At 49.0% G+C, this 25,147-nt stretch overlaps 1 protein-coding gene across 1 annotated transcript; it reads left to right on the top strand.

Annotated features, from left to right (window-relative positions):
• The first annotated feature begins 485 nt into the window (after positions 1-485).
• mocs1 (molybdenum cofactor synthesis 1) lies at positions 486-23,666 on the top strand. The gene is made up of 6 exons (XM_043685972.1): positions 486-717; positions 11,571-11,706; positions 14,595-14,762; positions 20,476-20,640; positions 22,345-22,406; positions 23,529-23,666. Exons 1-6 carry the CDS (start codon positions 556-558, stop codon positions 23,649-23,651), a joined length of 816 nt encoding a protein of 271 aa, XP_043541907.1. The 5' UTR covers positions 486-555; the 3' UTR covers positions 23,652-23,666.
• The last annotated feature ends 1,481 nt before the right edge of the window (positions 23,667-25,147 follow it).

The raw sequence follows: 25,147 nt of genomic DNA, 5'->3' as shown, positions 1-25,147 counted from the left end.
GAAGTTGGAGGCACATGCTTGTGTACTTTGGGATATGAGGGACGCACTGCACAAATCAGCTCTTGAGTATGTGCCTCTTATGAAGTTGAAGAGAAGTTTTACGAGGAATTAAACTCAGACCTCGCATTGCCTATATTTGCTTCGTCACTCTGGGGGCAAAAGGCTAATGCAGCTTTTATACAGTATTTCAATCGCAAACATCGCGCACAGAAGGGTGGGTCACCATCTCTCCGCCCTCTGTCAGATAAAGAAAATAAGTGCTGTGGGTGGGGAGAGTGACATGTCCTTGTAAATTAGGCCATCCGTGCGAGCAACGCCTGCACTTTGCGAGTGGGGTCAAAGGAGGGCTATTGTAGTTCCCAGCGTCCGCGCGGCCGCTGACTTTCAATGGGGACCGGGCTCCAAACGGACTACAAGTCCCAGCGCGCAGGGCGGTGAGCATGCGTATTGGAGCCACCGCCCTCCCGATGATTGACAGGCAATTCCTGGGCAGGGATTCTATTGCATTTGGCTGCGCTGCGCTGGGGAGACGCGGCTTCCCCACAGGCAGTGGCAATGGCTGGGTGCAGCTCCTTTTCCCCGGCTCTCCTGCACCGAATAGCCAAACAGTGTTGCAGGCAGCGTTTTCAGTGCGGCGGTCTCTCCTCCTCTGTCCGGGAAAAATGCATGGCCAGCAACCCGCTGCCGGAGCCGGCACCGAACGGGGAGGCTGCAGGAGTGAGTTTGCAAAGTTTTGTTTTCTATTTATAATCCTTCTGTCGTGTGTATTATTGGGTCAGGGGTTGGATTGCCCTCTCCCCTTTGATCTGCGTCCCTCTCAGCCCTTTCAATGCACAGCTCCGAGACTCTGCTGCTCCAATAGACAGACATAGTTGAGAATCTCAACAGAACAAAAAAGACAACGCGTGGGAGAGAGAAACCGGAGTTAGTGTTTGGGGTTGTTGAGGAGCTGGAGTAACAGATCAAGTTGTGACAAATGCGAAGCTCGTCCAAAGGTAGGAGGCTGCAGGGCAAAAAGAAAGGGAAAGGTATGTGATATGTGGGAGAGAATCAACTGATTAAAGAGTCAAAGTGCAACCAACATATAGTAATGATATGTGACAGTAAATGAGTCCAGAAGAGCGATAGAGTCAGAGTTGTACAGCACGGAAACCGACCCTTTGGGTCAATTCGACCGTTCCGACCAGATAGCCCAATCCGACCCCGTCCCATTTCAGAATCAGCATCCCTAGTATGGAAACAGGCCATTCGGCCCAATAGGTCCACACCAACTCTGAACAGCATCGCACGCTCACTCTCACCCGATCCGTATCCCTCTAAACCCTTCCTATTCATATACCCATCCAGATGCCTTTTAAATGTTGCAGTTGTACCGGCCTCCACCACTTTCTCTGGCAGCTCATTCCATACACACACCACCCTCTGTGTGGAAAAAGTTGTCCCTTAGGTCCCTTTTATACCTTTCCCCTCTCATTTTACACCTCTACCTTCTAGTTTTGGACTCCCCCACCCTAAGAAAAAGAACTTGCCTATTAACTCTATCCATGCCCCTCATGACTTTGTAAACCTTTTAGAAGGTCACCCCTCAGTGTCTGGGGGGGAAAACAGTCCCGGCCTATTCAGCCTCTCCCTGTCTAAACAGCCTCAAACCGTCCAGCCCCGGCAACATGTTTCTAAATCTTTCCTGCATCCTTTCGAATTGAACAACATCCTTCCTATAGAAAGGTGACCAGAATTGTATGCAGTATTCCAAAAGTGGCCTAACCATTGTCCTGTACAGGTGCAACATGACTCCCAGCTCCTATACTCGATGTTCCAAATTCCTTTTTATCACCCTACTTGCAACTCTACTGTCAATGAACTGTGGACCTAAACCCCTCGGTCTCTTTGTTTGACAACTCTCCCCGGGGCCCTAGCATTTACTGTATAAGCCCTGCCCTGATTCGCCTTTCCAAAGTGCAGCACCTCACATTTATCTAAATTAAACTCCATCTGCCTCTCCTCAGCCCATCTGATCAATATCCTGTTGTACCCTGAGGAAACCACCTTCACTGTCCACTATCTCACCAATTTTGGTGTCATCTACAAACTTACTAATTATACCTCCTATAATATCCCCCACAATCATTTAAATAAATGACGAAAAGCAGTGGACTCAGCACTAATCCTTGTAGCACATCACTGGCCACAGACCTGCAGTCTGAAACACATCTCCTCTGCACCACCCTCTGTCTCCTACCTTCAAACCAATTTTGTATCCAGTTGGCTAGCTCTCCCTGTATTCCATGTGAGCTAACCTTGCTACCCAGTCTAGCATGTGGAATCTTTGCTGAAATCAATCTTCTTTGTCACTTGCTTTTAAAAAAAAATCAATCATGTTAGTGAGACATAGTTTCCCATGTACAAAGCCATGCTGACTATCTCTAATCAGTCCTTGCCTATCCAAAAAAATGTAAGTCTTATCCCTCGCAAACCTCTCCAGAAACCTACCAGCCACTGCTGTAAGGCTCGCCTGCCTATAGTTCTTTGACTGTTCATTATTGACTTTCTTTATTAATGGCACCGTATTAACCAACCTCCAATCTTCCAGGACCTCACCTGTGACTATCACTGATACAAATATCTCAGCAAGGGGCCCAGCAATCACTTCCCTAGCTTCCCAGAGAGGTCTGGGGTACACCTGATCAGGTCTTGGAGAATTATCCACTGTGTGCAGTTTAAGTCCACCAGCACCTCCTCTTCTGTAATATAGACACTTTTCAAGATATCACTATTTATTTCCCCATGTTCTCTTGCTTCCATGTCCTTCTCTACAGTAAATACTAATGCAAAATACTTGTTTAATATATCACCTATCTTCTGTGGTTCCACACATAGGATAAAGATCAAAGAGGTCATCTGTTCTCTCCTTAGTTACTGTTTCGCCCTTAATATATTTGTAGAAACTTTCTGGATTCTCCTTAACTCTTACTTGCCAAAGCTATCACATGTCCCCTTTCTGCACTCCTGATTTCCCTCCTGAGTATACTCCTACTGCCCTTATACTCTTCTAAGGATTCACTCGATCTCAGCTGATAAATGTGTCCTTTTTCTTGATTCCAGCATTGGTTTCTCTAGTCTTCCAGAATTCCGTGTTCCTGCCAGCCTTGCCCGTGACCCTAGAGTCATAGAGATGTACAGCACAGAAACAGCCCCTGACTAGATATCTGAAATAAATCTATTCCCATTTGCCAGCATTTGGCCCATACCCCTCCAAACCTTTCCTATTCGTATACCCATTTGGATGCCTTTTAAATGTTGCAATTGTACCAGCCTCCACCACTTCCTCTGGCAGCTCATTCCATACACGCACCACCCTCTGTATGAAAAAGTTGTGCCTTAGGTCTCTTTGATATCTTTCCCCTCTCACTTTAAACCTATGCCCTCTACTTTTGGACTCTCTCACCCCAGGGGAAAAAACCTTGTCTATTTACCCTATCCATGTTCCTCATGATTTTATAAACCTCTAAGGTCACCCCTCAGCCTCCGACACTAGGGCAAACAGCCCCAGCATATTTAGCCTCTCCCTGTAGCTCGAACTCTCCGACCTAACAGGAACATACTGTCTCTCATTATCTCGTTCTTAAAGGGTCCTACTTTCCAACCGTCCCTTTATCTGCAAACAGCTTCCCCCAATCAACATTTGAAAATTCCCATCTAATACTGTCGAAATTGGCCTTACTCCAATTTAGAACTTTAACTAAAGTGAGTGGCACAGTGGTTAGCACTGTTGCCTCACAGTGCCAGAGACCCGGGTTCAATTCCCACCTCGGGTGACTCTCTCTGTGGAGTTTGTACGTTCTCCCCGTGTCTGCGTGGGTTTCCTCCGGGTGGTCTGGTTTCCTCCCACAATCCAAAAATGTGCAGGTTAGGTGAATTGGCCACACTCAATTGCATCTAGTGTTAGGTGAAGGGGGAAATGTAGGGGAATGGGTCTGGGTGGGTTGCGCTTCGGCGGGTCGGTGTGGACTTGTTGGGCCGAAGGGCCTGTTTCCACACTGTAAGTAATCTAAGCTAGAGTTGCATTTTATAATCCTGAAACTCCTTCCTGAAAAGCAGAGTGGGTGAAACTACACCCCAAGGACAGCAGCAGTTCAAAATGTCATTTCCGCACTTCCTGGCCTGGAAGGACTGATTTATGGAGAACAATCTTCATCAGTCAGAAGTTTAGAACAGTCAGGGGAAGTTTTATCGGAACCTATAAAATTCTGACTGGACTACACATGGTAAATGCAGAAAGGATATTCCTGATGACCAGGGAGTCCAGGACCAGGGGTCAGAACCTAAACGTATCAGGAAAGCCTCTCAGGCCGAGATGAGACATTTCTTCACCCAGAGAGTGGTGGGTCTGTGAAAGGTCCTGCCACAGAAAATGGCTGAGGTGAAAACATTGAATGTTTTCAGGAAGGAGTTGAATACCCTTCTTAGAGCTAAAGGGATCAAAGAATATTGGAAGAAAACTAGAACAGGGGACGGAGTCGGATGCTAAAATAAAACAAAGAATTACAGGTGATGGAGATTGGAAACAAAAACAGAAACAGAAATTTCTGGCTTGACTGTGATCATATTGAATGGTGGAGCAGATTTGATGGGCCGAATGGTCTGCTGCTGCTCCGATTTCCTGTTTCTCAAGGGGCACATAAGCATGGCAATAACTGCCACATCCTGAGAATGAACAAGAAAAATTTTTTTGTAACCGTCTGAAAGCCCTCAAAAGCAAAGTGCTTTGAGAGTGTTGTTGCCATGGGGGCAGGTGGGTGTCGCCGCGGGGACGTGGGGGCAGGCGCAGATGTTGCCACGGTGACGTGGGAACGTGGGGTTGTCACCACGGTGACGGGGTTGGGTTGTCAACGTGACAGCAGCATCAGCAACATCTCCCGCTGGAGATGCAAAACTGGGACGGGGGGACAGAGCCTGAACTTGACCAGGAGGGTGTGAAGCACCTGATCAAAGATGGAATGCTTTACCTCAAGATTGCGCTTGTGTTTTATTGATGGCTGAAGTCAGAGTGGGAAGGATAGTTTGAATTCCCCGCCACTTTCCCCCGGCACTGGAAACCTTTACTACAAGACTGAATACGCTCATTCCGCAAAGCTGTTCCTCAATCTGTCTGTAAGCTCCAAAATGGTGTCATGTTCAACACCACATTGTGGGCCGAAGGGCCTGTACTGTACAGCCCTACATAGGGGAGGCCACACTGTGAACAGCAAACATAGAGAACGCTAAATTGAAAGAAGGGCAAATAAGCCGTCTTTCTACTTGGAAGGATATCTTTTTCTTTGGTGGGGGGCTTCAGGGAGGAGAGAGAGACAGCGGGTTAAAACAAAAAAATAGGTGTTGCATGTCCTGCAATTGCATGGAAAACTGCTGGGGGAGAAGGGGCTGATTTAAGGAATGGGAAAGGTGATGTGTAAGGAGCAGGAACACTGAAAGGGGAAGGGTATGCTTGGTTGAGGAATTTCTGTGGGAAGGACTCGCATTATGGAATAGATGGGCATGAGAAGCCGGGAGAATGAAACAGGAAGGCATGTTTTTGATCAGTAAGGGAATCGAGGGTTATGGGGAAAAGTGGCGTTGAGGATTATCAGGTCAGTCTCCTTCCATGGCAGAGCAGACTCGATGGGCTGATTGGCCTATTTCTACATCTGGTGGAATCCTCAGTGATCATGTGGCCACTGTACGAATTGGCCGCAGCCACAGGGCAGGCGGGAAACTGTTGGCAGCGAGATCTGGGAACAGAAAATGCTTTGGAAACTCCCACGCACTTGGAAGTCATGTCAGAACAACATTGTTCAATTCCCTTGGCGATACATTCAGAAGAAACTTGCATCAGGACATCTCAGCTCTGCACAGCTACTGAAGTGTATCTTGGCATTGTCTGTTTGGGCACGCTGACGTGAGTCCTCGCGCAGCACGCTCCCACAGACAGCAAAGTGACAACTGACATGATCATCTGTTTCTCAGTGGGGGTGGGATGGTGTCAGTGGGACTGGAGGAACTTCCCTGTTTTCTCGTGGGGGTGGGAGGGTGGAAATCTAGAATGTACCTGCCTGGGAGGCAGAAGAGGCAGGAAATGTGTACATGGTTAATTAAGTATTTGTACTGCCATAACATGGTGGCTATGAGCCAAGTGGGATTAGTGTAGGCAGGTCAGCGCAACCTCACTGGGCTGAAGGGCCTCTTTTGTGTTGTATGAGACTGAGCTGTAATGCTCTGCGATTCTTTATGTCCTCCTGAGGGCCATCTACTTTGTTTAGAAGGTGTAGATTATATTTAAATGGAGAGAGACTACTGAGTTTACTTGTACGCCAATCACAAAAGGGTGGCCTCTATTGCAAACAGATAAGGGTCTAAAAATGGGGGAATCTTGCTACAATTGTACATGGAACATAGAACATTACAGCGCAGTACAGGCCCTTCGGCCCTCGACGTTGCGCCGACCTGTCATACCAATCTAAAGCCCATCTAACTTACACTATTCCATTCCCGTCCATATGCTTATCCAATGACCATTTAAATGCCCTTTAAGTTGGCGAGTTTATTACTGTGGCAGGCAGTGCATTCACACCCCTACTGCTGTCTGAGTAAAGAAACTACCTCTGTCCTATTATCTATCACCCCTCCATTTAAAGCTATGTCCCCTCATACTGGCTATCACCATCCAAGGTAAAAGGCTCTCACTATCTAAACCAGGATTTAGATGACACCGATCTGGAATACTGTGTACAAGTTGTTACCCTTTTCAAAAGCATGTGCTGTCATTTACATCACCTGACCTGATCAAAATACACTCTTGCATTCTTTTGTTGAGGTTGGAAGGATGCCAGTCATATTGGAAACAAGGCTGTTTCGCAAGGGCAGCACAGTGACTCAGCAGTTAGCATGGCTGCCTCACAGCGCCACGGACCCCTGGGTTCAATTCCAGCCCCGGAGTGGAGTTCACACGTTCTCCCCGTGTCTATGTGGGTTTCCTCCCACAGTCCCAAGACGTGCAGGTTAGGTGCACTGGCCGTGTTAAATTGTCCACAGCGTCCAGGGATGTGTAGGCTTAGGTGTGTTAGCCATGGGAAATACAGGGTCACAGGGATAGTTGTGGTGGGGTTGTGTGTGGGGGGGTTTTGGGGTAAGGGGAGGGGGGGATTGGGGAGGTGGTGGTTCTTGGGTGAAATGCTCTCCAGAGTGTCAGTGTGGACTGGATGGGCCAAATGAATTCAGTGACTTTGAGAAAAAGTTGGGCCTATGTTCATGACAAGTTTCAAGAATGTAGGGCGATCTTATGAGCAAGCTATCGGGGGCTGGGCGTTCTGAGAGAATGTTGCCCCTCTGGGGGATAATCTCCAAGTCTGGGTATAGTTTCACAATAAGGTGTCTCCCATTTAAGACAGAGATGGCTAGGTATTCATCTTCTGAGTCAAGTTGGAGAATGCCAAAGTCTTTTCTGGAAAGTAGTTGAGGTAATGTCATTAAATATCCCCCAGTGCTGAGGTGGACAGATCGCCAACCGATTCCAGGGCTATTGGTGTTGGAGTTGGGGCTGTGGTCAAATCAATTATCGAGTGGCACAGAGTCTGGCTGAATGGGTCTCCAGCTTTGCCGATGTCGTCTTCTGATTATGTAGGTGCCTCAGTTTGACGATTCATTCAAGAACTGGGAGCATTCCTTCAGTATTAGACTGGGAGTGCCGGCCTGGATTACACGTGCAAGTCTCTGTGAGGAAGCAGAAGTTTTAAACGCTGCCCCCCACCCCCCCACGCCTAACCGACTCCGAGGTAGGAACGTGCCCCTTACAAAATTCTCTCCTCTTGGGTCTCGGTTCTACTTGAATATGTTGCTTCTGTGGTGTTGTACGGAGGGAATTCGAATAAAGGTTTTGTTTTGGTTTTCCTGAGTAGAGAATTGCCTCCGAGAGGGTGGAGTTGGCAAGAGCTGGGGAAGAGCTCCGCAATGGCAGAGCGACTCCTTGACTAGGCCGTCATTGACTGTAAACAGACTGTGTGCAAGGACTGGGAGCGTCTTTTGCTTAGTGTTTGATAGTGACTGCCAGGGATTGTTGAGGTTTTGATGAGTAAGCATTTCCCAGCAGTGTGTTGCCAGCTCTTGCCAAGAGTTCTGAGAATTGTCAATATTGGCTCAGGAGATTTCAATTTTTTTTTGTTATTTGCCTGAAGATAATGTCAGGAGTCCCCTAGTGTTTTAGCAGGAGAGCACCTCCTGAAGGTGAGATGAAATCAGTTGGCCACTTTGTAATGGGGGTGAATCCCTTGCCTCCTACATCAAGGGAAACTGATACATTCCTTTCCATAGCAGTAGTTTAATGATTTCTGTTTGGTTTGGGAGGGTATGGACCATTTGAACTGTTTCCTCGTCCACAGAAGAAAGTGGAGCACCACGTTTTGGGTGAACTAGCCGAGTGTGTTAAAGTAGTGGGTAAAGCTACAGTGAGAGTATTCACCATCTTGGCATTCAGTGAAACACTGAGCTGAGCTTACGGTTGCATCCGTTACAAACAGCATCGACGGCCATCTTGGCGACACCATACGGCTCATCAGCTCCCGAAAGCCACCTCCATGTCTCCCCCCCACGTACCTAATGGGTCTATTCTCAGGCTCACTTTCTGGCCTTACAGCAGCCTCCATGAGCTGGATTGTCCAAATCCCTGCTACTCCAAATTTGTAATGACCTTACTGGACCCTTCCCTCCATTCCTCCACTCCCCACCCCCTTTCCTCCTCCCCTCCTTCCACCTTGCCCTTTCTCTCCTTCCTCCTTCCACCTCCACTCCCCCGCCTTATTCCACCTCCTCCCCCGCCTTATGACCTGACAATTTGACCAAGGCTTTGGTTGTGTGATCTAAGATTGTCTCTGTCTTTGTTGTTTTTTTGAGATCGCCTCAAAGGAAGGCTTTGACATCTTGGAATTGTAAAGGTGTCATCTAAATGCTTGCGTGAGCGCTGAGCAGACCGTGGCTGTGGGGGTGTCACATTGCGTTGAAGTAACAATGTTGAGTTTGAGCAGAAAGAGGAAATGTTAATATTGGAATCAAAGCAGCATATAATGGAAGGACAGGGCGTGGACATGGACCTCTGAGAGGGAAGAATTGTGTTCACACTCTGATCGGGATCAGGATGGGCTTTGGCAATTTTGTCAAAGTGGTGTGTGTTTCTGCACAGTGTGTTGGTCAGATAGTTTGTGGTGGAATTAAATCTGTTGAGTCTGTCTTGCTTGGAGTGAGATTAGCCAAGTGGGGGATGTTGTAACACCACACCGGTGATTCTATCCTAGAGAAAATTCATTGGGAGCATAGCATGATGACGTTTGGAAAGTTGGGATCAATGAAAGCCAGCCTTTGACTCTCTGTCTCTTTCGTGTAGGAGTCATAGTTTGGTGGATAAGTTGTCATTGTCCATTTTGCTGCCTCAGATTGGTGCGATGTGTAGGAATCTCACTCCACAGTGTCATCTCTTAGGAATTTCTTCCCTTTTTTCTTCTGTTCTAATTTGCATAATTTTAATCACTTTGCGTTGAGGAGCTGTGTCCTCATATGCCTCAATCTTTAGTTCCTTCTGAAGCGTCCCCCTCCACTTTTCCTTCACCTTTCCCTTGAGGAAGCTTGTCACCGCAGCTTAGTCCGTGGACTGAGGTTTTGGTCACCTGATGTAACCCTCACGTTTGAATAACCACCTGTGCAGAATCCTGACTGCTGTGTGGGGGCCATGCAAATGCACATTATTGGCAGAGTTGTTGAGGACGTGGGGGTGTGGGTGGGGGGAGATGGTGGGGGAAGATGGTTTAGTGGACAGGAAATTAGCTTCATTTCTGGTGATAGCTGTTTCTGGGAAACAGGTCGATTAAAGACTGTGTGTCAGGATTGGCTACGGTTTGTACAATTTGTAAAATGCATTCCCGGAAATGTTTGTGAACCAAACGTAGCGTAGCCAAAGGGTCCCTCTTCAGACTAGCTTTCGGTAATCCAGTCCAGGTCACGGTGTTCCTAACCTCCACTTTCCCTCTTGTTCCTGGATGAGTCCAAAGTCTGATATTCTGGTGAGGTCATTTGGTCACCACGGCGACCAGTCCTAAATCTGAACCTTCTCACATGGTAAATCTCTTGTGTAGTATTACTGCCACAGGGAAATATGTGTCAGCTTGCTCTCTCCAAAACCATGTGTGTGTGTGTTCCCTTGGGAGTGTTGCTGAACAAAGAGACCTTGGAGTGCAGGTTCATAGCTCCTTGAAAGTGGAGTCACAGGTAGATATGATATTGAAGAAGGCGTTTGGTATGCTTTCCATCATATCAACCTGTGACTCCACTTTCAAGGAGCTATGAACCTGCACTCCAAGGTCTCATTGTTCAGCAACACTCCCTAGGACCTTACCATTAAGTGTATAAGTCCTGCTAAGATTTGCTTTCCCAAAATGCAGCACCTCGCATTTATCTGAAGAAAACTCCATCTGCCACTTCTCAGCCTGAATGAATCCAGTCCCATTTGCCAGCACTTGGCCCATATCCCTCTAACCCTTCCTATTCATATTCCCATCCAGATACTTTGTAATTGTACCAGCCTCCACCACATCCTCTGGCAGCTCATTCCAAACACGTACCACCCTCTGTGTGGAAAAGGTTATCCCTTAGGTCACTTTTAAATCTTTCCCCACTGGCACTAAAGCTATGCCCACTAGTTTTGGACTCTTCCACCCCAGGGAAAAGTCCTTGTTGATTCACCCTATCCATGCCCCTCATAATTTTGTAAACCTCGATAAGGTCACCCCTCAGCCTCCGACGCTCCAGGGAAAACAGCCAATAAAGGAAAGCATACCAAACGCCGCCTTCACTTTTATTAGTCAGACTATTGAGTACAGGAGTTGGGAGGTCATGTTGCGGCTGTACAGGACATTGGTTAGGCCACTGTTGGAATATTGCATGCAATTCTGGTCTCCTTCCTATCGGAAAGATGTTGTGAAACTTGAAAGGGTTCAGAAAAGGTTTACAAGATGTTGCCAGGGTTGGGGGATCTGAGCTACAGGGAGAGGCTGAACAGGCTGAGGCTGTTTTCCCTGGACCGTCGGAGGCTGAGGGGTGACCTTATAGAGGTTTACAAAATCATGAGGGGCATGGATAGAATAAATAGACAAAGTCTTTTCCCTGGGGTCAGGGAGTCCAGAACTAGAGGGTATAGGTTTAGGGTGAGAGGGGAAAGATATAAAAGAGACCTAAGGGGCAGCTTTTTCACGCAGAGGATGGTACATGTATGGAATGAGCTGCCAGAGGATGTGGTGGAGGCTGTTACAATTGCAACATTTAAGAGGCATTTGGATGGGTATATGAATAGGAAGGGTTTGGAGGGATATGGGCCGGGTGCTGGCAGGTGGGACTAGATTGGTTGGGACATCTGGTCGGCATGGACAGGTTGGACCGAAGGGTCTGTTTCTGTGCTGTACATCTCTATGATTCTGTGACCAGGAGTTGAGTCTGCAGCATTGGCAATGTGAAAGCTAGTTTGTTCCTCACTCCTTGTCCCTCCTTCATTTCAGGGTAGGCTGGGATTTGTGAAAAGCCGTGGTTTTATCCGTGAGCCGCCGCTGCCCTTCTCTGCCTTTCTGACGGACAACTTTGGGAGACAGCACAGCTATCTCCGGATCTCCCTGACGGAAAAGTGTAATCTCCGCTGTAAGTCTGACGACCATGAGAGTCCGTGTCCAATACTAGAGGTGCTAGGGTGGGGAGAAGGGGTGGGGGGGGGTGGGTGGGGTCTGACTGCATCAACTCACCGATTGACGTTAGCGCTGTAGAGTGAGCCATTTTGTTTGTTTCCTGAACTGACCTTTTAAGCTCAGCTTACCCTGTACCATGTCAGGATTCCCAAACTGTGCGGCTACCCCAACGGGATTTTGAGGGAAACTGGTTCGGAGCCAGCAATGGTTGGCATGGAATTCTGGGACATGTTCGCCCAGTTGAGAGGCCCCTCAAAATCTTCCCGTCTTGTTACTCGTTCACAGGATGTGGGCATCATTTATTACCCAGAGAGCAGCTCAGAGTCCATAAGAGATCAGAGCAGAAGTTAGGCCATTCAGCCCATCAAGTCTGCTTCGCCATTCAATCATGGCTGATAAGTTTCTCATCCCCATTCTCCCACCGTCTCCCTGTAACCCTTGATACCCCTTTGACAATCAAAAACCTATCTCTGTCTTAAGTAAACTTAATGACCTGGCCTCCACAGCCTTCTGTAGCAATGAGTTCCTGAGATTCTCATCTCTCTGGCTGAAGAAGTTTCTCTTTATCTCCATTCTAAACGGTCTTCCCTTTACTCTAAGGCTGCGCCTTTGGGTCCTAGTCTCTCCTACCAACGGAAGTATCTTCCCAAAATCCACTTTGCCCAGGCCATTCGGTATTTTGTAAGTTATCCACGTTGCTGTGGGTCTGGAGTCACATGTAGGCCAGACCTGGTAAGGATGGCAGATTCCTGTCGGAAAAGACATTAGTGAGCCAGCTGGGTTTTTACAGCAGTCGATGAGATCTAATTCGCGGTCAACATCAGACTGTTTTATTGAATTCACATTTCACCATCAGCCATGGTGGGATTTAAACCGGGGTCCCCAAAAAGTTTTTGTTTTTTTTTTAAATTCATTCATGAGATGAGAGCATCACTGGCTGGGCCAGCATTTTTTGCCCATCCCTATTTGCCCAGAGGGCAGTTAAGAGTCGACCATATTGCTGTGGGTCTGGAGTTACATGTAGGCCGGACCACGTGAGGAAGGCAGATTGCTTCCCTAAAGGGCATTAGTGGACCGGATGGGTTTTTCTGACAATCAGCAATGGATTCATGGTCATCAGTAGACCCATAATTCCAGAGTTTTATTGAATTCAAATTCCACCATCGACCAGGGCAGGATTTGAACCCAGGTGGTTACTCTGGATTAACAGTCTAGCGATAATACTATTGTCTGCCCCAGGCTTTCTAGTTTAACCATCCAGCAAAATAATTCTTGCCTCCTGCTCCTCTATTGGTGGGGGTAGCCTGGCGGACAGATGTCTGAGGCGTGATTGGCTCGGGTAGCTATGGGAAGGTAATAGATATTTTTTTTTTTAAATTTGAAAAGCCCCTGCAGTTGAAATGATTCCCTGCCCCTCATTTCCCCTGCTCTCCAATCCTGTCCATAACATCAGGAGCCACTCCATGTGGATTCACACTTGGGCTTGTGCCTTTAAAGCTGCACTCCTAATGCGTAGCATCCAGACCTTGGGTGCCAGGATCGAACTGTGCTGAAAATGGAAGGGGGTTGGGGGGGGGGTGGAGTCTGCCCTCCCCTGAGTATGTGGGGTTGGTGGAGGGGTGTTTTCTGACTCAGTCCCCTCACCCTGCTGGGCCAGGACTGAGCGAGATACTGAGGCTGGGAGCCTGAAGTCAGCAATGAACTAAACAAGGCCGCTCATTTGAGTGATGAGCAAAACAAAAGCACAGAATGTTCTGGAAGTCTAAAACTGACACAGGGAACACTGGAGAACCTTCAGCAGTATCTACAGAGAGACAGCGAGAAACTGAGTAAACTTCTCGAGTGCGGCTCCAGGTCAGGATTAAGCAAATTCTGAGGCAGCGTCAAGCCAGAGTTCATAGAATTCCTACAGTGTGGGGGCAAGCCATTTGGCCCATCGAAACCGCACCGATCCTCTGAAGAGTATTCCACCCAGACCCCTACCCTTCCCCTGTAACCCAGCATTTCCCGCAGCCAATTCATCTGACCTGCCCGTCTTTGGACTGTGGGAGGAAACTGGAGCACCCGGAGGAAACCCACGCAGACACGAGGAGAATGTGCAAACTCCACACAGACTGTCGCCCGAGGCTGGGATCGAACCCAGGTTCCTGGCGCTCTGAGGCGGCAGTGCAATGTGAAACATCACTGTGTCTGTGCAGACGCTGCCACCACTTTGCTGACTTTCTCCAGCATCCTCTGTCAGTAATCGTGAAGCTTTTTTTGTAAAAGAAAATGTTAAAATCCCACCCGATCATGTGCACGACATGGTAGGCCAGAAACAGGCTGCGTTTTGCCGTTGTGCAATTTACATCCACCCCAGAGGGATCTGACCACCACTGACCCTGGCACTGGCTGTACAGCGGGCACTGACTGTACAGCGGGCACTGACTGTACAGCGGGCACTGACTGCACAGCGGGCACTGACTGATTTGGATTGTGCCACACGGTTTGGGGGGTAGGGATGCTGGGTAAGCAAGTACCTGAGTCAACTGCAAATCTGGACAGATGCCCTGGACTGATTGACTGACTGATTTCTGCATTGCTCTGTCCACCTCATCCCTGGTCTGCCGCAGACTGATTGACCGACTGTTCCTGCATTGCTCTCTTTCCCCCTCCCTATCCCCCGGCCTGCTCCAGACTGATTTGACCAATTTCTGCATTGCTCTGTCCCCTTCCCCATCCCCTGGCCTGGACTGACTGACCAAGTTCTGCATCGCTCAGTCCTCTTCCCCATCCCCAGACTCATTTACCACTTTCTGCATTGCTCTCTCTCTCTCTCCCTCCCCATTCCATTGCCCCCTACAGGTCAGTACTGCATGCCTGAGGAAGGGGTAAAGTTGACCCCGAAGCCACAGCTGTTGACCACCGAGGAGGTCGTGACCCTGGCTCGACTGTTCGTCCGGGAGGGTGTCGATAAAATCCGGCTGACGGGAGGGGAACCCCTCATCAGGCCTGATGTGGTGTCCATCGTCTGTAAGTCACACAGAGCTGTCTGTGGGGGTAGGGGGCTCGAATCGTAGCAATACTGCTTCCCATGGCATGGGGAGGGGTCAACCATACAGGCTCCACAGCACGCCTAAAGGCCCTTCAGCCCATCGAGTCTGTGCTGGGTAAAAACAACCACCTCATTGTTCGAGCCCCATTTTCCAGCCTTTTTTCACGCGTTGAAAAAGTTTCTTCCTTTAACTAGCATCCCGGGCAGATTCCCACCTCCCTCTGGGTGAAAACAGTTTTCCTCACATCCACTCCAAACCTCCCAGTCCCTGACTTAAATCTACACCTCCTGGTTATTGACCCCTCTCCCCTCTGCCAAGAGGAAATGTGCCTTCCTGTCTGTGCCCCTCACCAGTTTATACATCTCAATCGTGTGCTCCCTCAATCTCCTCTGCTCTCAGGGAAATCCCCCAATCTGTCCGGTCTCTCTCCATCATTGAAACTCTCCAGCCCAGGCAACATCCCAGTAAGTCTCCTTTGCGCCCTCTGCAGTGCTATCACATCCCTCTCCAGGTGTACCCTAACTCCCTTGGGTTTTATACAGTTCCCCCTTCACCTCCCTGCCCTTAACCGCTCTGCCTCGGGTAATAAAGGAAAGTGTGCCAGCTGCTGCCTTACCCATTGTATCCACCCCAAGGGACTGGTGAACATGCACACCAATGTCCCTCTGATCCTCTGTACTTGCCAAGCTTCTACCCTCCTTCGTGTATTCCTTCATTGTCTTTATCCTTCCCAAGTGCGTCACCTCTCCATTATCCTGACTGAACGTCTGCTCAGCCCGTCTACACCCTCCTGTAATCTAAGGCTGTCCTCTTCCCTATTTACTACTGCATCATTTTTCTTTATATCGCCGTGTATGTTTATCGATCGACCCTCTGGTTTTCAAACGCCACTGATTATCGCAAAAAGGGATTGTGGGATACCAAGCTCGGTAGTCAGAGTCCCGCCTGCCGCCATGATTGTGTTGAACGTAGGACCGATGGGCTGAATGGCCTACTCCTTGCTCCTATCCCATCAGGCCATGTGTAAGACGCTGTCGCCTTCCAATTCGGACTGAGGGCCACATGTCGGTCACAGCACTTCTTCCCCCCCCGCCTCCCACTTTCGCTGCTGCCCTTCCTTGAAATAGCAGCGGGCACGCTCAGCGGAGAGCCAACTGCTTAACCCAAAGTTGGCACCTATGACAATGCAGCCCTCCCTCAGGGCACTGCTTGGAGCTGGACAGTCAGCCTGCTATTTCCTGCTCCTGTCTCTGGGTCAGATGGTCGAGAGTGGAACTGCGTGACTGGGGAATGCGCGGTCCATTTTCATTCCGCAACAAAAAAAAAACAGCCCATAGCAGTAAGAATCCTTCATACACGCAGGGTTTAAAGTTAGGAATACGGGGAGAATTAGGATAGCGACAAAGGAAAATCAGCCTCCAACACTCCAGGGAAAACAGCCCCAGCCTGTTCAGCCTCTCCCTATAGCTCAAATCCTCCAACCCTGGCAACATCCTTGTACATCTTTTCTGAATCCTTTCAAGTTTAATAGCATCTTTCCTATAGCAGGGCAACCAGAATTGCACAGAATATTCCAACAGTGGCCTAACCAATGTCCTTTACAGCTGCAACATGACCTTCCAACTCCTATACTCACTACTCCGACCAATAAAGGAAAGCATACCATACGCCGCCTTCACTATCCTATCTACCTGCGACTCTACTTTCAAGGAGCTACGAACCTGCACTCCAAGGTCTCGTTGTTCAGCAACACTCCTTAGGACCTTACCATTAAGTGTATAAGTCCTGCCCTGAGTTGCCTTTCCAAAATGTAGCACCTCACGTTTATCAAAATGAAACTCCATCTGCTGCTTCTCAGCCCATTGGCCCATCTGATCAAGGTCCCACTGCACCCTGAAGTCATCTATCTTGCTGTCCACTACATCCCTGATTTTAGCACCATCAACAAACTTCCTAACTGTACCTCCTATATTCACATCCAAATCGCTCAGGAGGTTATGAAAGTGAGTGCCACTTGTGAGGTCTGAGTGGGGTACAGATGCAGACCTGCTGTCCCTGGGAGTGTTTGGGGAAAGTGTCAAGGGGACTGTACTTCCAGTTCAGAGTGGAGAGTGTCTGACTCTGTATTTAACCCTGTGCTGTTTCTGTCCTGGGAGGGTTGAGGGGGAACTTTATTTCCTGTTCCCTTTCAGTTATGAAAGAGTAGAGGGAGCTTTGTTTCAGGTTTAAAAGTGGAGAGGGAACATTGCATTCAGTTTAAGAGTCCAGGCAGGCCTGCTTGGGTTGTAATCTCTTCCCCTTCCCCGATAGAGCTATTTTTTTTCTTAATCAAAAATATTATGGGATACAATTCTGTTCTCCCTGCTCGAGAATCATAAAATCCCTACAGTGTGGAAACAGGCCATTTGGCCCAACAAGTCCACATGACCCTCTGAAGAGTAACCCACTCAGACCCATTCCCCTACCCTATTACTTTACATTTACCCCTGACTAATGCACCTAGCCAACACATTAAACACCATGGGCAATTTAGCATGGCCAATTCACCTAACCTGCCCATCTTTGGACTGTGGGAGGAAACCGGAGCACCCGGAGGAAACGCACACAGACACAGGGAGAATGTGCAAACTTCACACAGACAGTCGCCCGATGCTGGAATCGAACCTGGGTCCCTGGCGTTGTGAGGCAGCAGTGCTAACCACTGAGGAAAAGATGTTGGTAAATTTGAAGGGGTGCAGAAAAGATGGGGTGCTTGGCCACAAATCAGACATATCTCGATGAATGGAGGAACAGGTTGGAGGGGCTGAATGGCCTCCTCTTGTTCCCATGTTCCTCGAAGGGTCTGTTTCTGTGCTGTATGACTGTATGTGACTTGTCTGAACAGCAGCAAGTCAGTCTTCCAGGATGCGTCTGTTTGCAGCCTTTCCACCAGATGGCAGCATCGAGCAGGTGATGGACCCTTGTACCTTTGTCTTAAAGTGACAGGCTGTTAATCTTTAGACATCAATGCAGCTTTATCAGCGGGCAACTTGCCTCAGGGCACCTCCCAACCTTGACCGGGAACGGCCATCGGGCTAGAAGGACCTCCTCCCTAACTCTATAATAACAGGCTGTGTAACGTAGCCCTGACACCCTCGTACATTCCTGATGAAAGGCTTTTGCCCGCAACGTCGATTTTTCCTGCTCCTTGGATGCTGCCTGACCTGCTGTGCTTTTCCAGCACCACTCTAATCTAAACCCTCGTACATTGAAGACTTTGTGTACCCCTCCTGTTCCAACTCTTAACTCCTTGAGTAATCCTAACTGTGTTGGTCTCTTTAGCTGAGAGGTGGGCATACTGGCACTGCAGGGGGTCGTTCACCAAGTTGACCCCGGAGTTGCGAGGGTTGGTTTATAAGGAGAGACTGGGACTGTACTCATTGGAACTTAGAAGAATGGGAGAGTGGATCTGGCAGAAATATATAAAATAATGAAGGGAGTACATGGAATAGAAGCAGGATGGTTGTTGTCATTGGGTGAAACACACCATAGTTTGTGAATCTGTGGAATTCCCTGCCCAGTGAAGCAGCTGAGGCTACCTTGTTGAATGTTTTTAAGGCAAAGATAGATAGATTTTTGAACAGTTAAGGAATTAAGGGTTATGGTGAGAGGGTGGGTAAGTGGAGCTGAGTCCATGAAAAGATCAGCCATGATCTTATTGAGTGGTGGAGGAGGCTCAAGGGGCCAGACGGCCTACTCCTGCTCCGAGTTCTCACGTAGTATCCGTCACTCTGTCATTGCCTTCTGCTGCCTGGGCCCTAAAGCTCCGGAAAACCATTCCTAAAATGGGCACACTGTGGCTCAGTGGTTAGCACTGCTGCCTCACAGCGTCAGGGACCCGGGTTCAATTCCAGACTCTGGTGACTGTGCGGAGTTTGCACGTTCTCCCCGTGTCTGCGTGGGTTTCCTCCGGGTGCTCCGGTTTCCTCCCACAGTCCAAAGATGTGCAGGTCAGGGTGTATTGGTCATGCTAAGTTGCTCATAGTGTTCAGGGATGTGTCGGTTAGATGTATTAGTCAGGGTTGGGACTGTCTTGGGTCTTGCTGTTTGGTCTCGATTCTGTCACATTCCCCTGGGGGGCAGGCCTTATGTAATTGCAGGTGGTTTGTGTTGATGAGGTGGGGGTTTAAAACTGGGCCTTGGTCATTCGTAGAGTAATAGGGGAGGGGAATAGATCTGGGTGGAATACTCTTCGGAGGGTTGGTGTGGACTTGTTGAGCCAAATGGCCTGTTTCCACACTGTAGGGATTCTATGATAAACACCTCATACTTTGCAGAGCAATGAGAGTACAGAAGGCCCCACTAATGTCAAAGCATTAAAAAAAAACAGCTAGGAATAGGCCATTTGGACCATCGGAGCCTGATAGTCTATTCAGTGAGTTCACGTTGAAGTACTTGTGTTCCAAATTCCCCATTCCCCTGCTTCCCAAGGACCTGCCAGCTCCTGCCATAAACGAATTCACTGCACCCTCCAGTTTCTCAGGTAGGGCTTCCACGTTGTCCATTCTGCCAACTGTATTTGTACTGTCTGTCTTGGAATGAGCAGCATCCGCGCCCCCCTCCCCCAAAAAGCTTTGAGGGACTCTGTCTCTACTGCACCGTTAGGCACTACCTTCCAGGTCCTCTCCAACCCTGCATCCCCTCCCATCACCATTGCTACTTCTTGGATTCCCTTCAGTCAGTGCCTGCTGCCCTCCATTCTTCCAGCGATGGGCACAGTTGTTGTGGATCTGTTTGCCAAGCTGGGAATTTGTGTTGCAGACATTTCGTCCCCTGTCTAGGTGACATCCTCAGTGCTTGGGAGCCTCCTGTGAAGCGCTTCTGTGTTGTTTCCTCTGGCATTTATAGAGGCCTGTCTCTGCCGCTTCCGGTTGTCAGTTCCAGCTGTCCGTTGCAGTGGTCGGTATATTGGGTCCAGGTCGATGTGTTTGTTGATGGAGTTTGTGCATGAGTGCCATACCTCTAGGAATTTCCTGGCTGTTCTCTGTTTGGCCTGTCCTATAATAGTAGTGTTGTCCCAGTCGAATTCATGTTGCTCGTTCTGGTGAGTTGTTGTCTGAAAGTGGCTGTTGGTTTGTGTGCCGTTATGAGTCCTAGTGGTCGCAGTAGTCTGGCTGTCAGTTCGGAAATGATCTTGATGTATGATAACATGGCTAGTCCTTTGGGTTGTGGCATGTCCTCGTTCCTTGTCTTTCCCTTAGGCATCTGTTGATGAAATTGCGAGGGTATCCGTTTTTGGCTAATACATTGTAGAGGTGTTCTTCCTCTTTTTGCAGTACTGCAGTGTGTTGTGGCCCTTTTGAACAGTGTCTTGATGCAACTTCTTTTGTGTGTGTTGGGGTGGTTGCTTTCGTAGTTCAGTTTTTCTGTATCGCCTCTGTCCATCCATCAAATCCAACTCAACCTGTTTCAAGTCTTCCTTAAAGCCTACAACAAGGCCAGGTTTTGGTTGGGACCGTCCTGGGGCTTGCTGTTTGGCCTCGATTCTGTCACATTCCCCTGGGGGGCAGGCCTTATGTAATTGCAGGTGGTTTATGTTGATGAGGTGGGGGTTTAAAACTGGCCCTTGGTCATTCGTTCTCATTCCCCGCCGCAGTGTTTACCTTCTCTCGCTCTCTCTCTCTCTCTCGGTCTTGCACGATTGCAAACAGCCCAACTGCGGGAGCTGGATGGTCTGAAAACCATCGCGGTTACCACTAATGGCATCAACCTGGCCCGCCAGCTACCGAGTCTGAAGGAAGCCGGTCTCAACCTCATCAACGTCAGCCTGGACACGCTGGTGCCCGCCAAGTTCGAGTTCATCGCCCGGAGGAGAGGTAGGGCTGTATGTCGCTACCCCACCCCGTTCCAGCCTCCCTTCCCCCTCATTCCATCTATTCCACACCCTCTTCCCCCACATTCCTCTGTCTTGCCCCCTCCCCACTTCCATGGGAGGTTCACTTGACAGGGACTTGATAGATTCTGGATTAGTGGTGCTGGAAGAGCACAGCAGTTCAGGCAGCATCCAAGGAGCAGCCTGAACTGCTGTGCTCTTCCAGCACCACTAATCCAGAATCTGGTTTCCAGCATCTGCAGTCATTGTTTTTACCTCAGGGACTTGATAGAGCAAGTGTGGAAAGGTTCTTTTTGCCTCATGGGAGAGTCTAGAACCTGAGGGCAGCACGGTGGTTCAGTGGTTAGCACTGCTGCCTCACAGCACCAAGGATCCGGGTTCGATTCCAGCCTCGGGTGACTGTCTGTGTGGAGTTTGCAAATTCTCCCCGTGTCTGCCTGGATTTCCTTCCACAGTCCAAAGATGTGCTGGTTAGATGGATTGGCCATGTTAAATTGTCAGCTGTGTCCAGGGATGTGTAAGGTTAGGTGCATTAGTCAGGGGTACGTATAGGGCAATGGGGTAGGGGAATGTAGGTGATGAACCCTTTGCGGTGTCCTGATCGCTGGCACCTCAGTCTCATTCTGTCAGTCCTTCGCTGCTGTGATCGTGCTGCAGTTACAAGTCATTGCCACACTGTGGTGCTATAGGCCCAGCAATGACAGTCTGACTGTGTTTGTCAAATCGGTATCTGCCCTCCTTCACCCAGAGCCTGGGCTGGATGGGGCCAACACGTGAGTGTTTTCCATAAGAGACCCAGGTACAGTCTGTGGGGCTAAAGGGGGGGGGGGGGGGGTGTCATGGGGGCGAAAGCAGGAACAGAGTTGGGCAATCGGCCGTGATCGTGTTGAAAGGCGGAGCGGGCTCGACGGGTTAAATGAGCCACGTTTTCTCTGTCTCCATGTAGCTCTAACTGCTCAGCGTGGGTGATGGGGTAAGCAAGCCTGCCCCTTCTGTCGCACGTCCTGCCTCCCTCTTGAGGGACTCAACCAGCCACAGTCATTCACTGCTTTCCCATCGGACAAATATCCATCAGTCTGTGGCCTGATCACCGCTCCTCCGTCACTGAAACCCGCTCATCATCCCATCCTCTCCCCGGCCCCACAACATCGCATACCCGCTGCCCCCTTCGGGTCTGACGTTTGACCTGTGGGAGAGTTGTGTTTTTTTTTCTATCACCTTTGCTTCATTTGCACATCATGTTAAATCTATGCCCTTCCACTCCTGCTCCTTGTGTGAGCCCCTTGATGGTGCAGAGAGCAGAATGGGGAATCAGTAACATTGTAGTTGTGGAGTCATGGGTTACCGGGCTGTGTAAAAACAGCCAGTTGCACTGGGCACTTCCTGGTCGTCGCCCATCGCTGTCACTGGTGTTTGATTTTTCATCTCCGATTTATTTAATTTCCTGAGTTTAAACTCCCCTGGAGGGGTCTGACCCCTTGTCTCTGAATCATCGTCACGGCAGAGTGCAGTATTACAGCCGCTCTGCCCTGGAGTTTTGGACCAAGCTTCTGTTGGTCGCTCCCGGCCCAGTATCTGTAACATTGCCATTCGGAGCTCAGTACCCTGCAATGTTTCATCCTGTTGTAGGTGCCGTAAAGCTACAGCGTTTGTAACATCATTTATTTTTTTCTCTCTATTGATCCAGGTTTTCACAAAGTGATGGAGGGTATAAACAAAGCTCTCGATGCAGGCTATAATCCAGTCAAGGCAAGTACTTCCTCTGCTCTCCGATCTGCTGTGGTCCTCTCGTCAGCTTTGTTGGGGGTCATGCACTATCTCACTTCATCAGTCATTGGGATGGGTCTCATCTATGAGCCGGCGTTAATCTCGGTGCACGGATTTCTGGGCTGGTTATTCCTGTGTTTGCTCTCCTGGTGTGAGGCCAAATTGGACACCACCATCTCCCATGTGACCTTTTTTTTTAAGTTTATTGATGCAGTTTACACGTATCCTCGATGTACTGTTATGCTATACTTACGTGGATCAAAGTCACGGTAACTGATCGTTTATTGTAAGTGGGGTCAGTAGCATCAACATAGTCAAGGTTCATGGCAGATAGAATGTGGCTCCCTGGATGATGGGCATCCTCTTCTGACCTTTCACCTTGGGCTTCTCAGTCACAACGAAGAAAGAATAAGGTGCCTTATTCTTCTGTTCAGTAAAGTGCGCACATACCCAGTGCTGAATGATGAGGACGTCAGTGCGAATGATTTCTGTTACCAGCTCAGGTCTCCTGGACTGAGCCAGTTCCCCGGACACTGGTCTGCTGGGGTGTGTCTGAGCTGCCAAACCAGTCTGGAAAACCAGCTCGGTCTTTGGTCTTCCAGTTGATCTGGATATTTCTGGATTCAGCAGCCACTGACTTACTGGGGCTTGAGGCTTTGTTATTGGACAACCCGGTATCCTTTCAATGTATCACTCTCTGTGAACAGGTCACAAGACCCCTTTTTCCCCCCCCCACCCCCCGCAAAACCATTGAATGTTAAAGATGATTGAACTAAAACATAACATAAGAACTAGGAGCAGGAGTAGGCTGTCTGGCTCCTCGAGCTTGCTCAGCCATTTAGTCAGATCATTGCTGATCTTCTAGTGAACCCACCTCCACCTACCCCCCTCCTCACTGTAACCCTTAATTCCTTTACTGTTCATAAACCTATCTACCTTAGCCTTAAAAACGTTCAATGAGGTAGCCTCAACTGCTTCATCAACTATTCAAAAAAAAAACAATAGGTTACCAAAAACTTTAATACAGAAGCCCTCTGACGGACTCTGCCCCTCCCCCATCACCATCAGCAACAACTGACCTCTCCTCTTTAACCTTGGACTCAGGTGAACTGTGTCGTCATGAGGGGCTTGAATGAAGATGAGCTCTTGGACTTTGTGAGGCTGACAGAGAAGAAGCCTGTGGACGTGCGGTTTATTGAGTACATGCCGTTTGACGGTGAGTGTTAAACGCCACATCGAATGTTCGCGCCGAGTGTGGAGGATGGGGTCAGGTCTCGGATCATTGAGACAAAGGATCCCATTTCCCTGCCCCTCACGCTTCCAAAACATGTGGAGGCTACTTTTCCACCAAGGCTGGGGCCTGATTTCCCTGAAGCGTCAGAGGCTGAGGGGTAAACGTAGAGGCTTATAAAGTCATAAGGGGCATGGATAGGGTAAATAGGCCCGGGGTGGGGGAGTCCAAAACTAGAGCGCATAGGTTTAGGGTGAGTGGGGAAACATTTCATAGAGACCTAAGGGGCAACTTTTTCACAGAGGGTCGTGCGTATATGGAATGAGCTGCCAGAGGAAGTGGTGTGGGCCGATACAATTGCAACATTTAAAAAGCATCTGAATGGGTATATGAATAGGAAGGGTTTAGAGGGATATGGGCCAAGTGCTGGCATATGGGACTAGATTAGCTTCGGATATCTGGCCAGCATGGATGAGTCGGACTGAAGGATCTGTCTGTGTGCTGTACATCTCTGTGACTGTATGACTGGACTGTCCACCAGTGGATCATTGTCTCCATTTGAATGCTGCAATCTGCTGACCTTCAGTCTTCAGCCAATTCAGTTCACTCCACATGATACCAAGAAACGGTTGGAGACACTGGATACTGCAAAGGCAATGGGCCCTGAAAATATTCCGGCAGCAGTACTGAAGGCATGTGCTCCAGAAATTACCACTCCCCTTGCCAAGCTGTTCCAGGACATTACAACACAATAATTTACCCAATAACGTGGGTAATTGCCCAGGTATGTACTGTACATAAACATTAAGACACATCCAACCCAGCCAATTACCAAACCCATCAGTCTACTCTCGATCATCAGGAAAGTGATGGAAGGTGTCATGAACAGCGCTATCAAGCAGCACCTGCTCAGTAATCACCTGCTCAGTAATCACCTGCTCAGTATCAGTAATCACCTGCTCAGTAATCACCTGCTCAGTAATCACCTGCTCAGTAATCACCTGCTCAGTGACGCCCAGATTGGGTTCCCCCAGGGCCACTCAGCTCCTGAACTCATTACAGCCACGGTTCAAACATGGATGAAAGAGCTGGCTTCCAGAGGGGAGAGGAGAGTGACCGGCCTTAACATCACAACTGCATCCAACTCAGTGGGGCATCAAGGAGCCCTAACAAACTGGAGCCAGTAGGTACCAGGGGCAAACTCTCTCTCTAGGTTGGAGCCATATCTGGCATGTAAGAAGATGGTTGTGGTCGTTGGCGGGTCAGTCATCTCCGCTCCAGGACATCTGTGCAGGAGTCCCTCAGGGTAGTGTCCTAGGCCCAATCATCTTCAGCTGCTTCAGTAATGACCTTCCCTCCATCACACCATCAGAAGTGGGGATGTTTGCTGATGATTCCACAATGTTCAGCACCATTCGCGACCCCTCAGCTACTGAAAGATCCATGTTCAAGTGCAACAAGATCTGAACAATATTCAGGCTTAGGCTGATAA

Source organism: Chiloscyllium plagiosum, unplaced genomic scaffold (assembly GCF_004010195.1).
Source record: "Chiloscyllium plagiosum isolate BGI_BamShark_2017 unplaced genomic scaffold, ASM401019v2 scaf_9248, whole genome shotgun sequence".
Classification (NCBI taxonomy): Eukaryota; Metazoa; Chordata; class Chondrichthyes; order Orectolobiformes; family Hemiscylliidae; genus Chiloscyllium; species Chiloscyllium plagiosum.
Note: the sequence above shows the minus strand (reverse complement) of the source record. Positions and strands in the feature narration are given on the sequence as shown.

Bases quoted from the DNA above. Each gene is read 5' to 3' on its own strand.
- mocs1 (XM_043685972.1), top strand. From the start codon at position 556: ATGGCTGGGTGCAGCTCCTTTTCCCCGGCTCTCCTGCACCGAATAGCC. The intron at 14,763-20,475 runs GTAAGTCACACA...GATTGCAAACAG, and splicing joins TGATGTGGTGTCCATCGTCT to CCCAACTGCGGGAGCTGGAT. The intron at 22,407-23,528 runs GCAAGTACTTCC...CCTTGGACTCAG, and splicing joins CAGGCTATAATCCAGTCAAG to GTGAACTGTGTCGTCATGAG.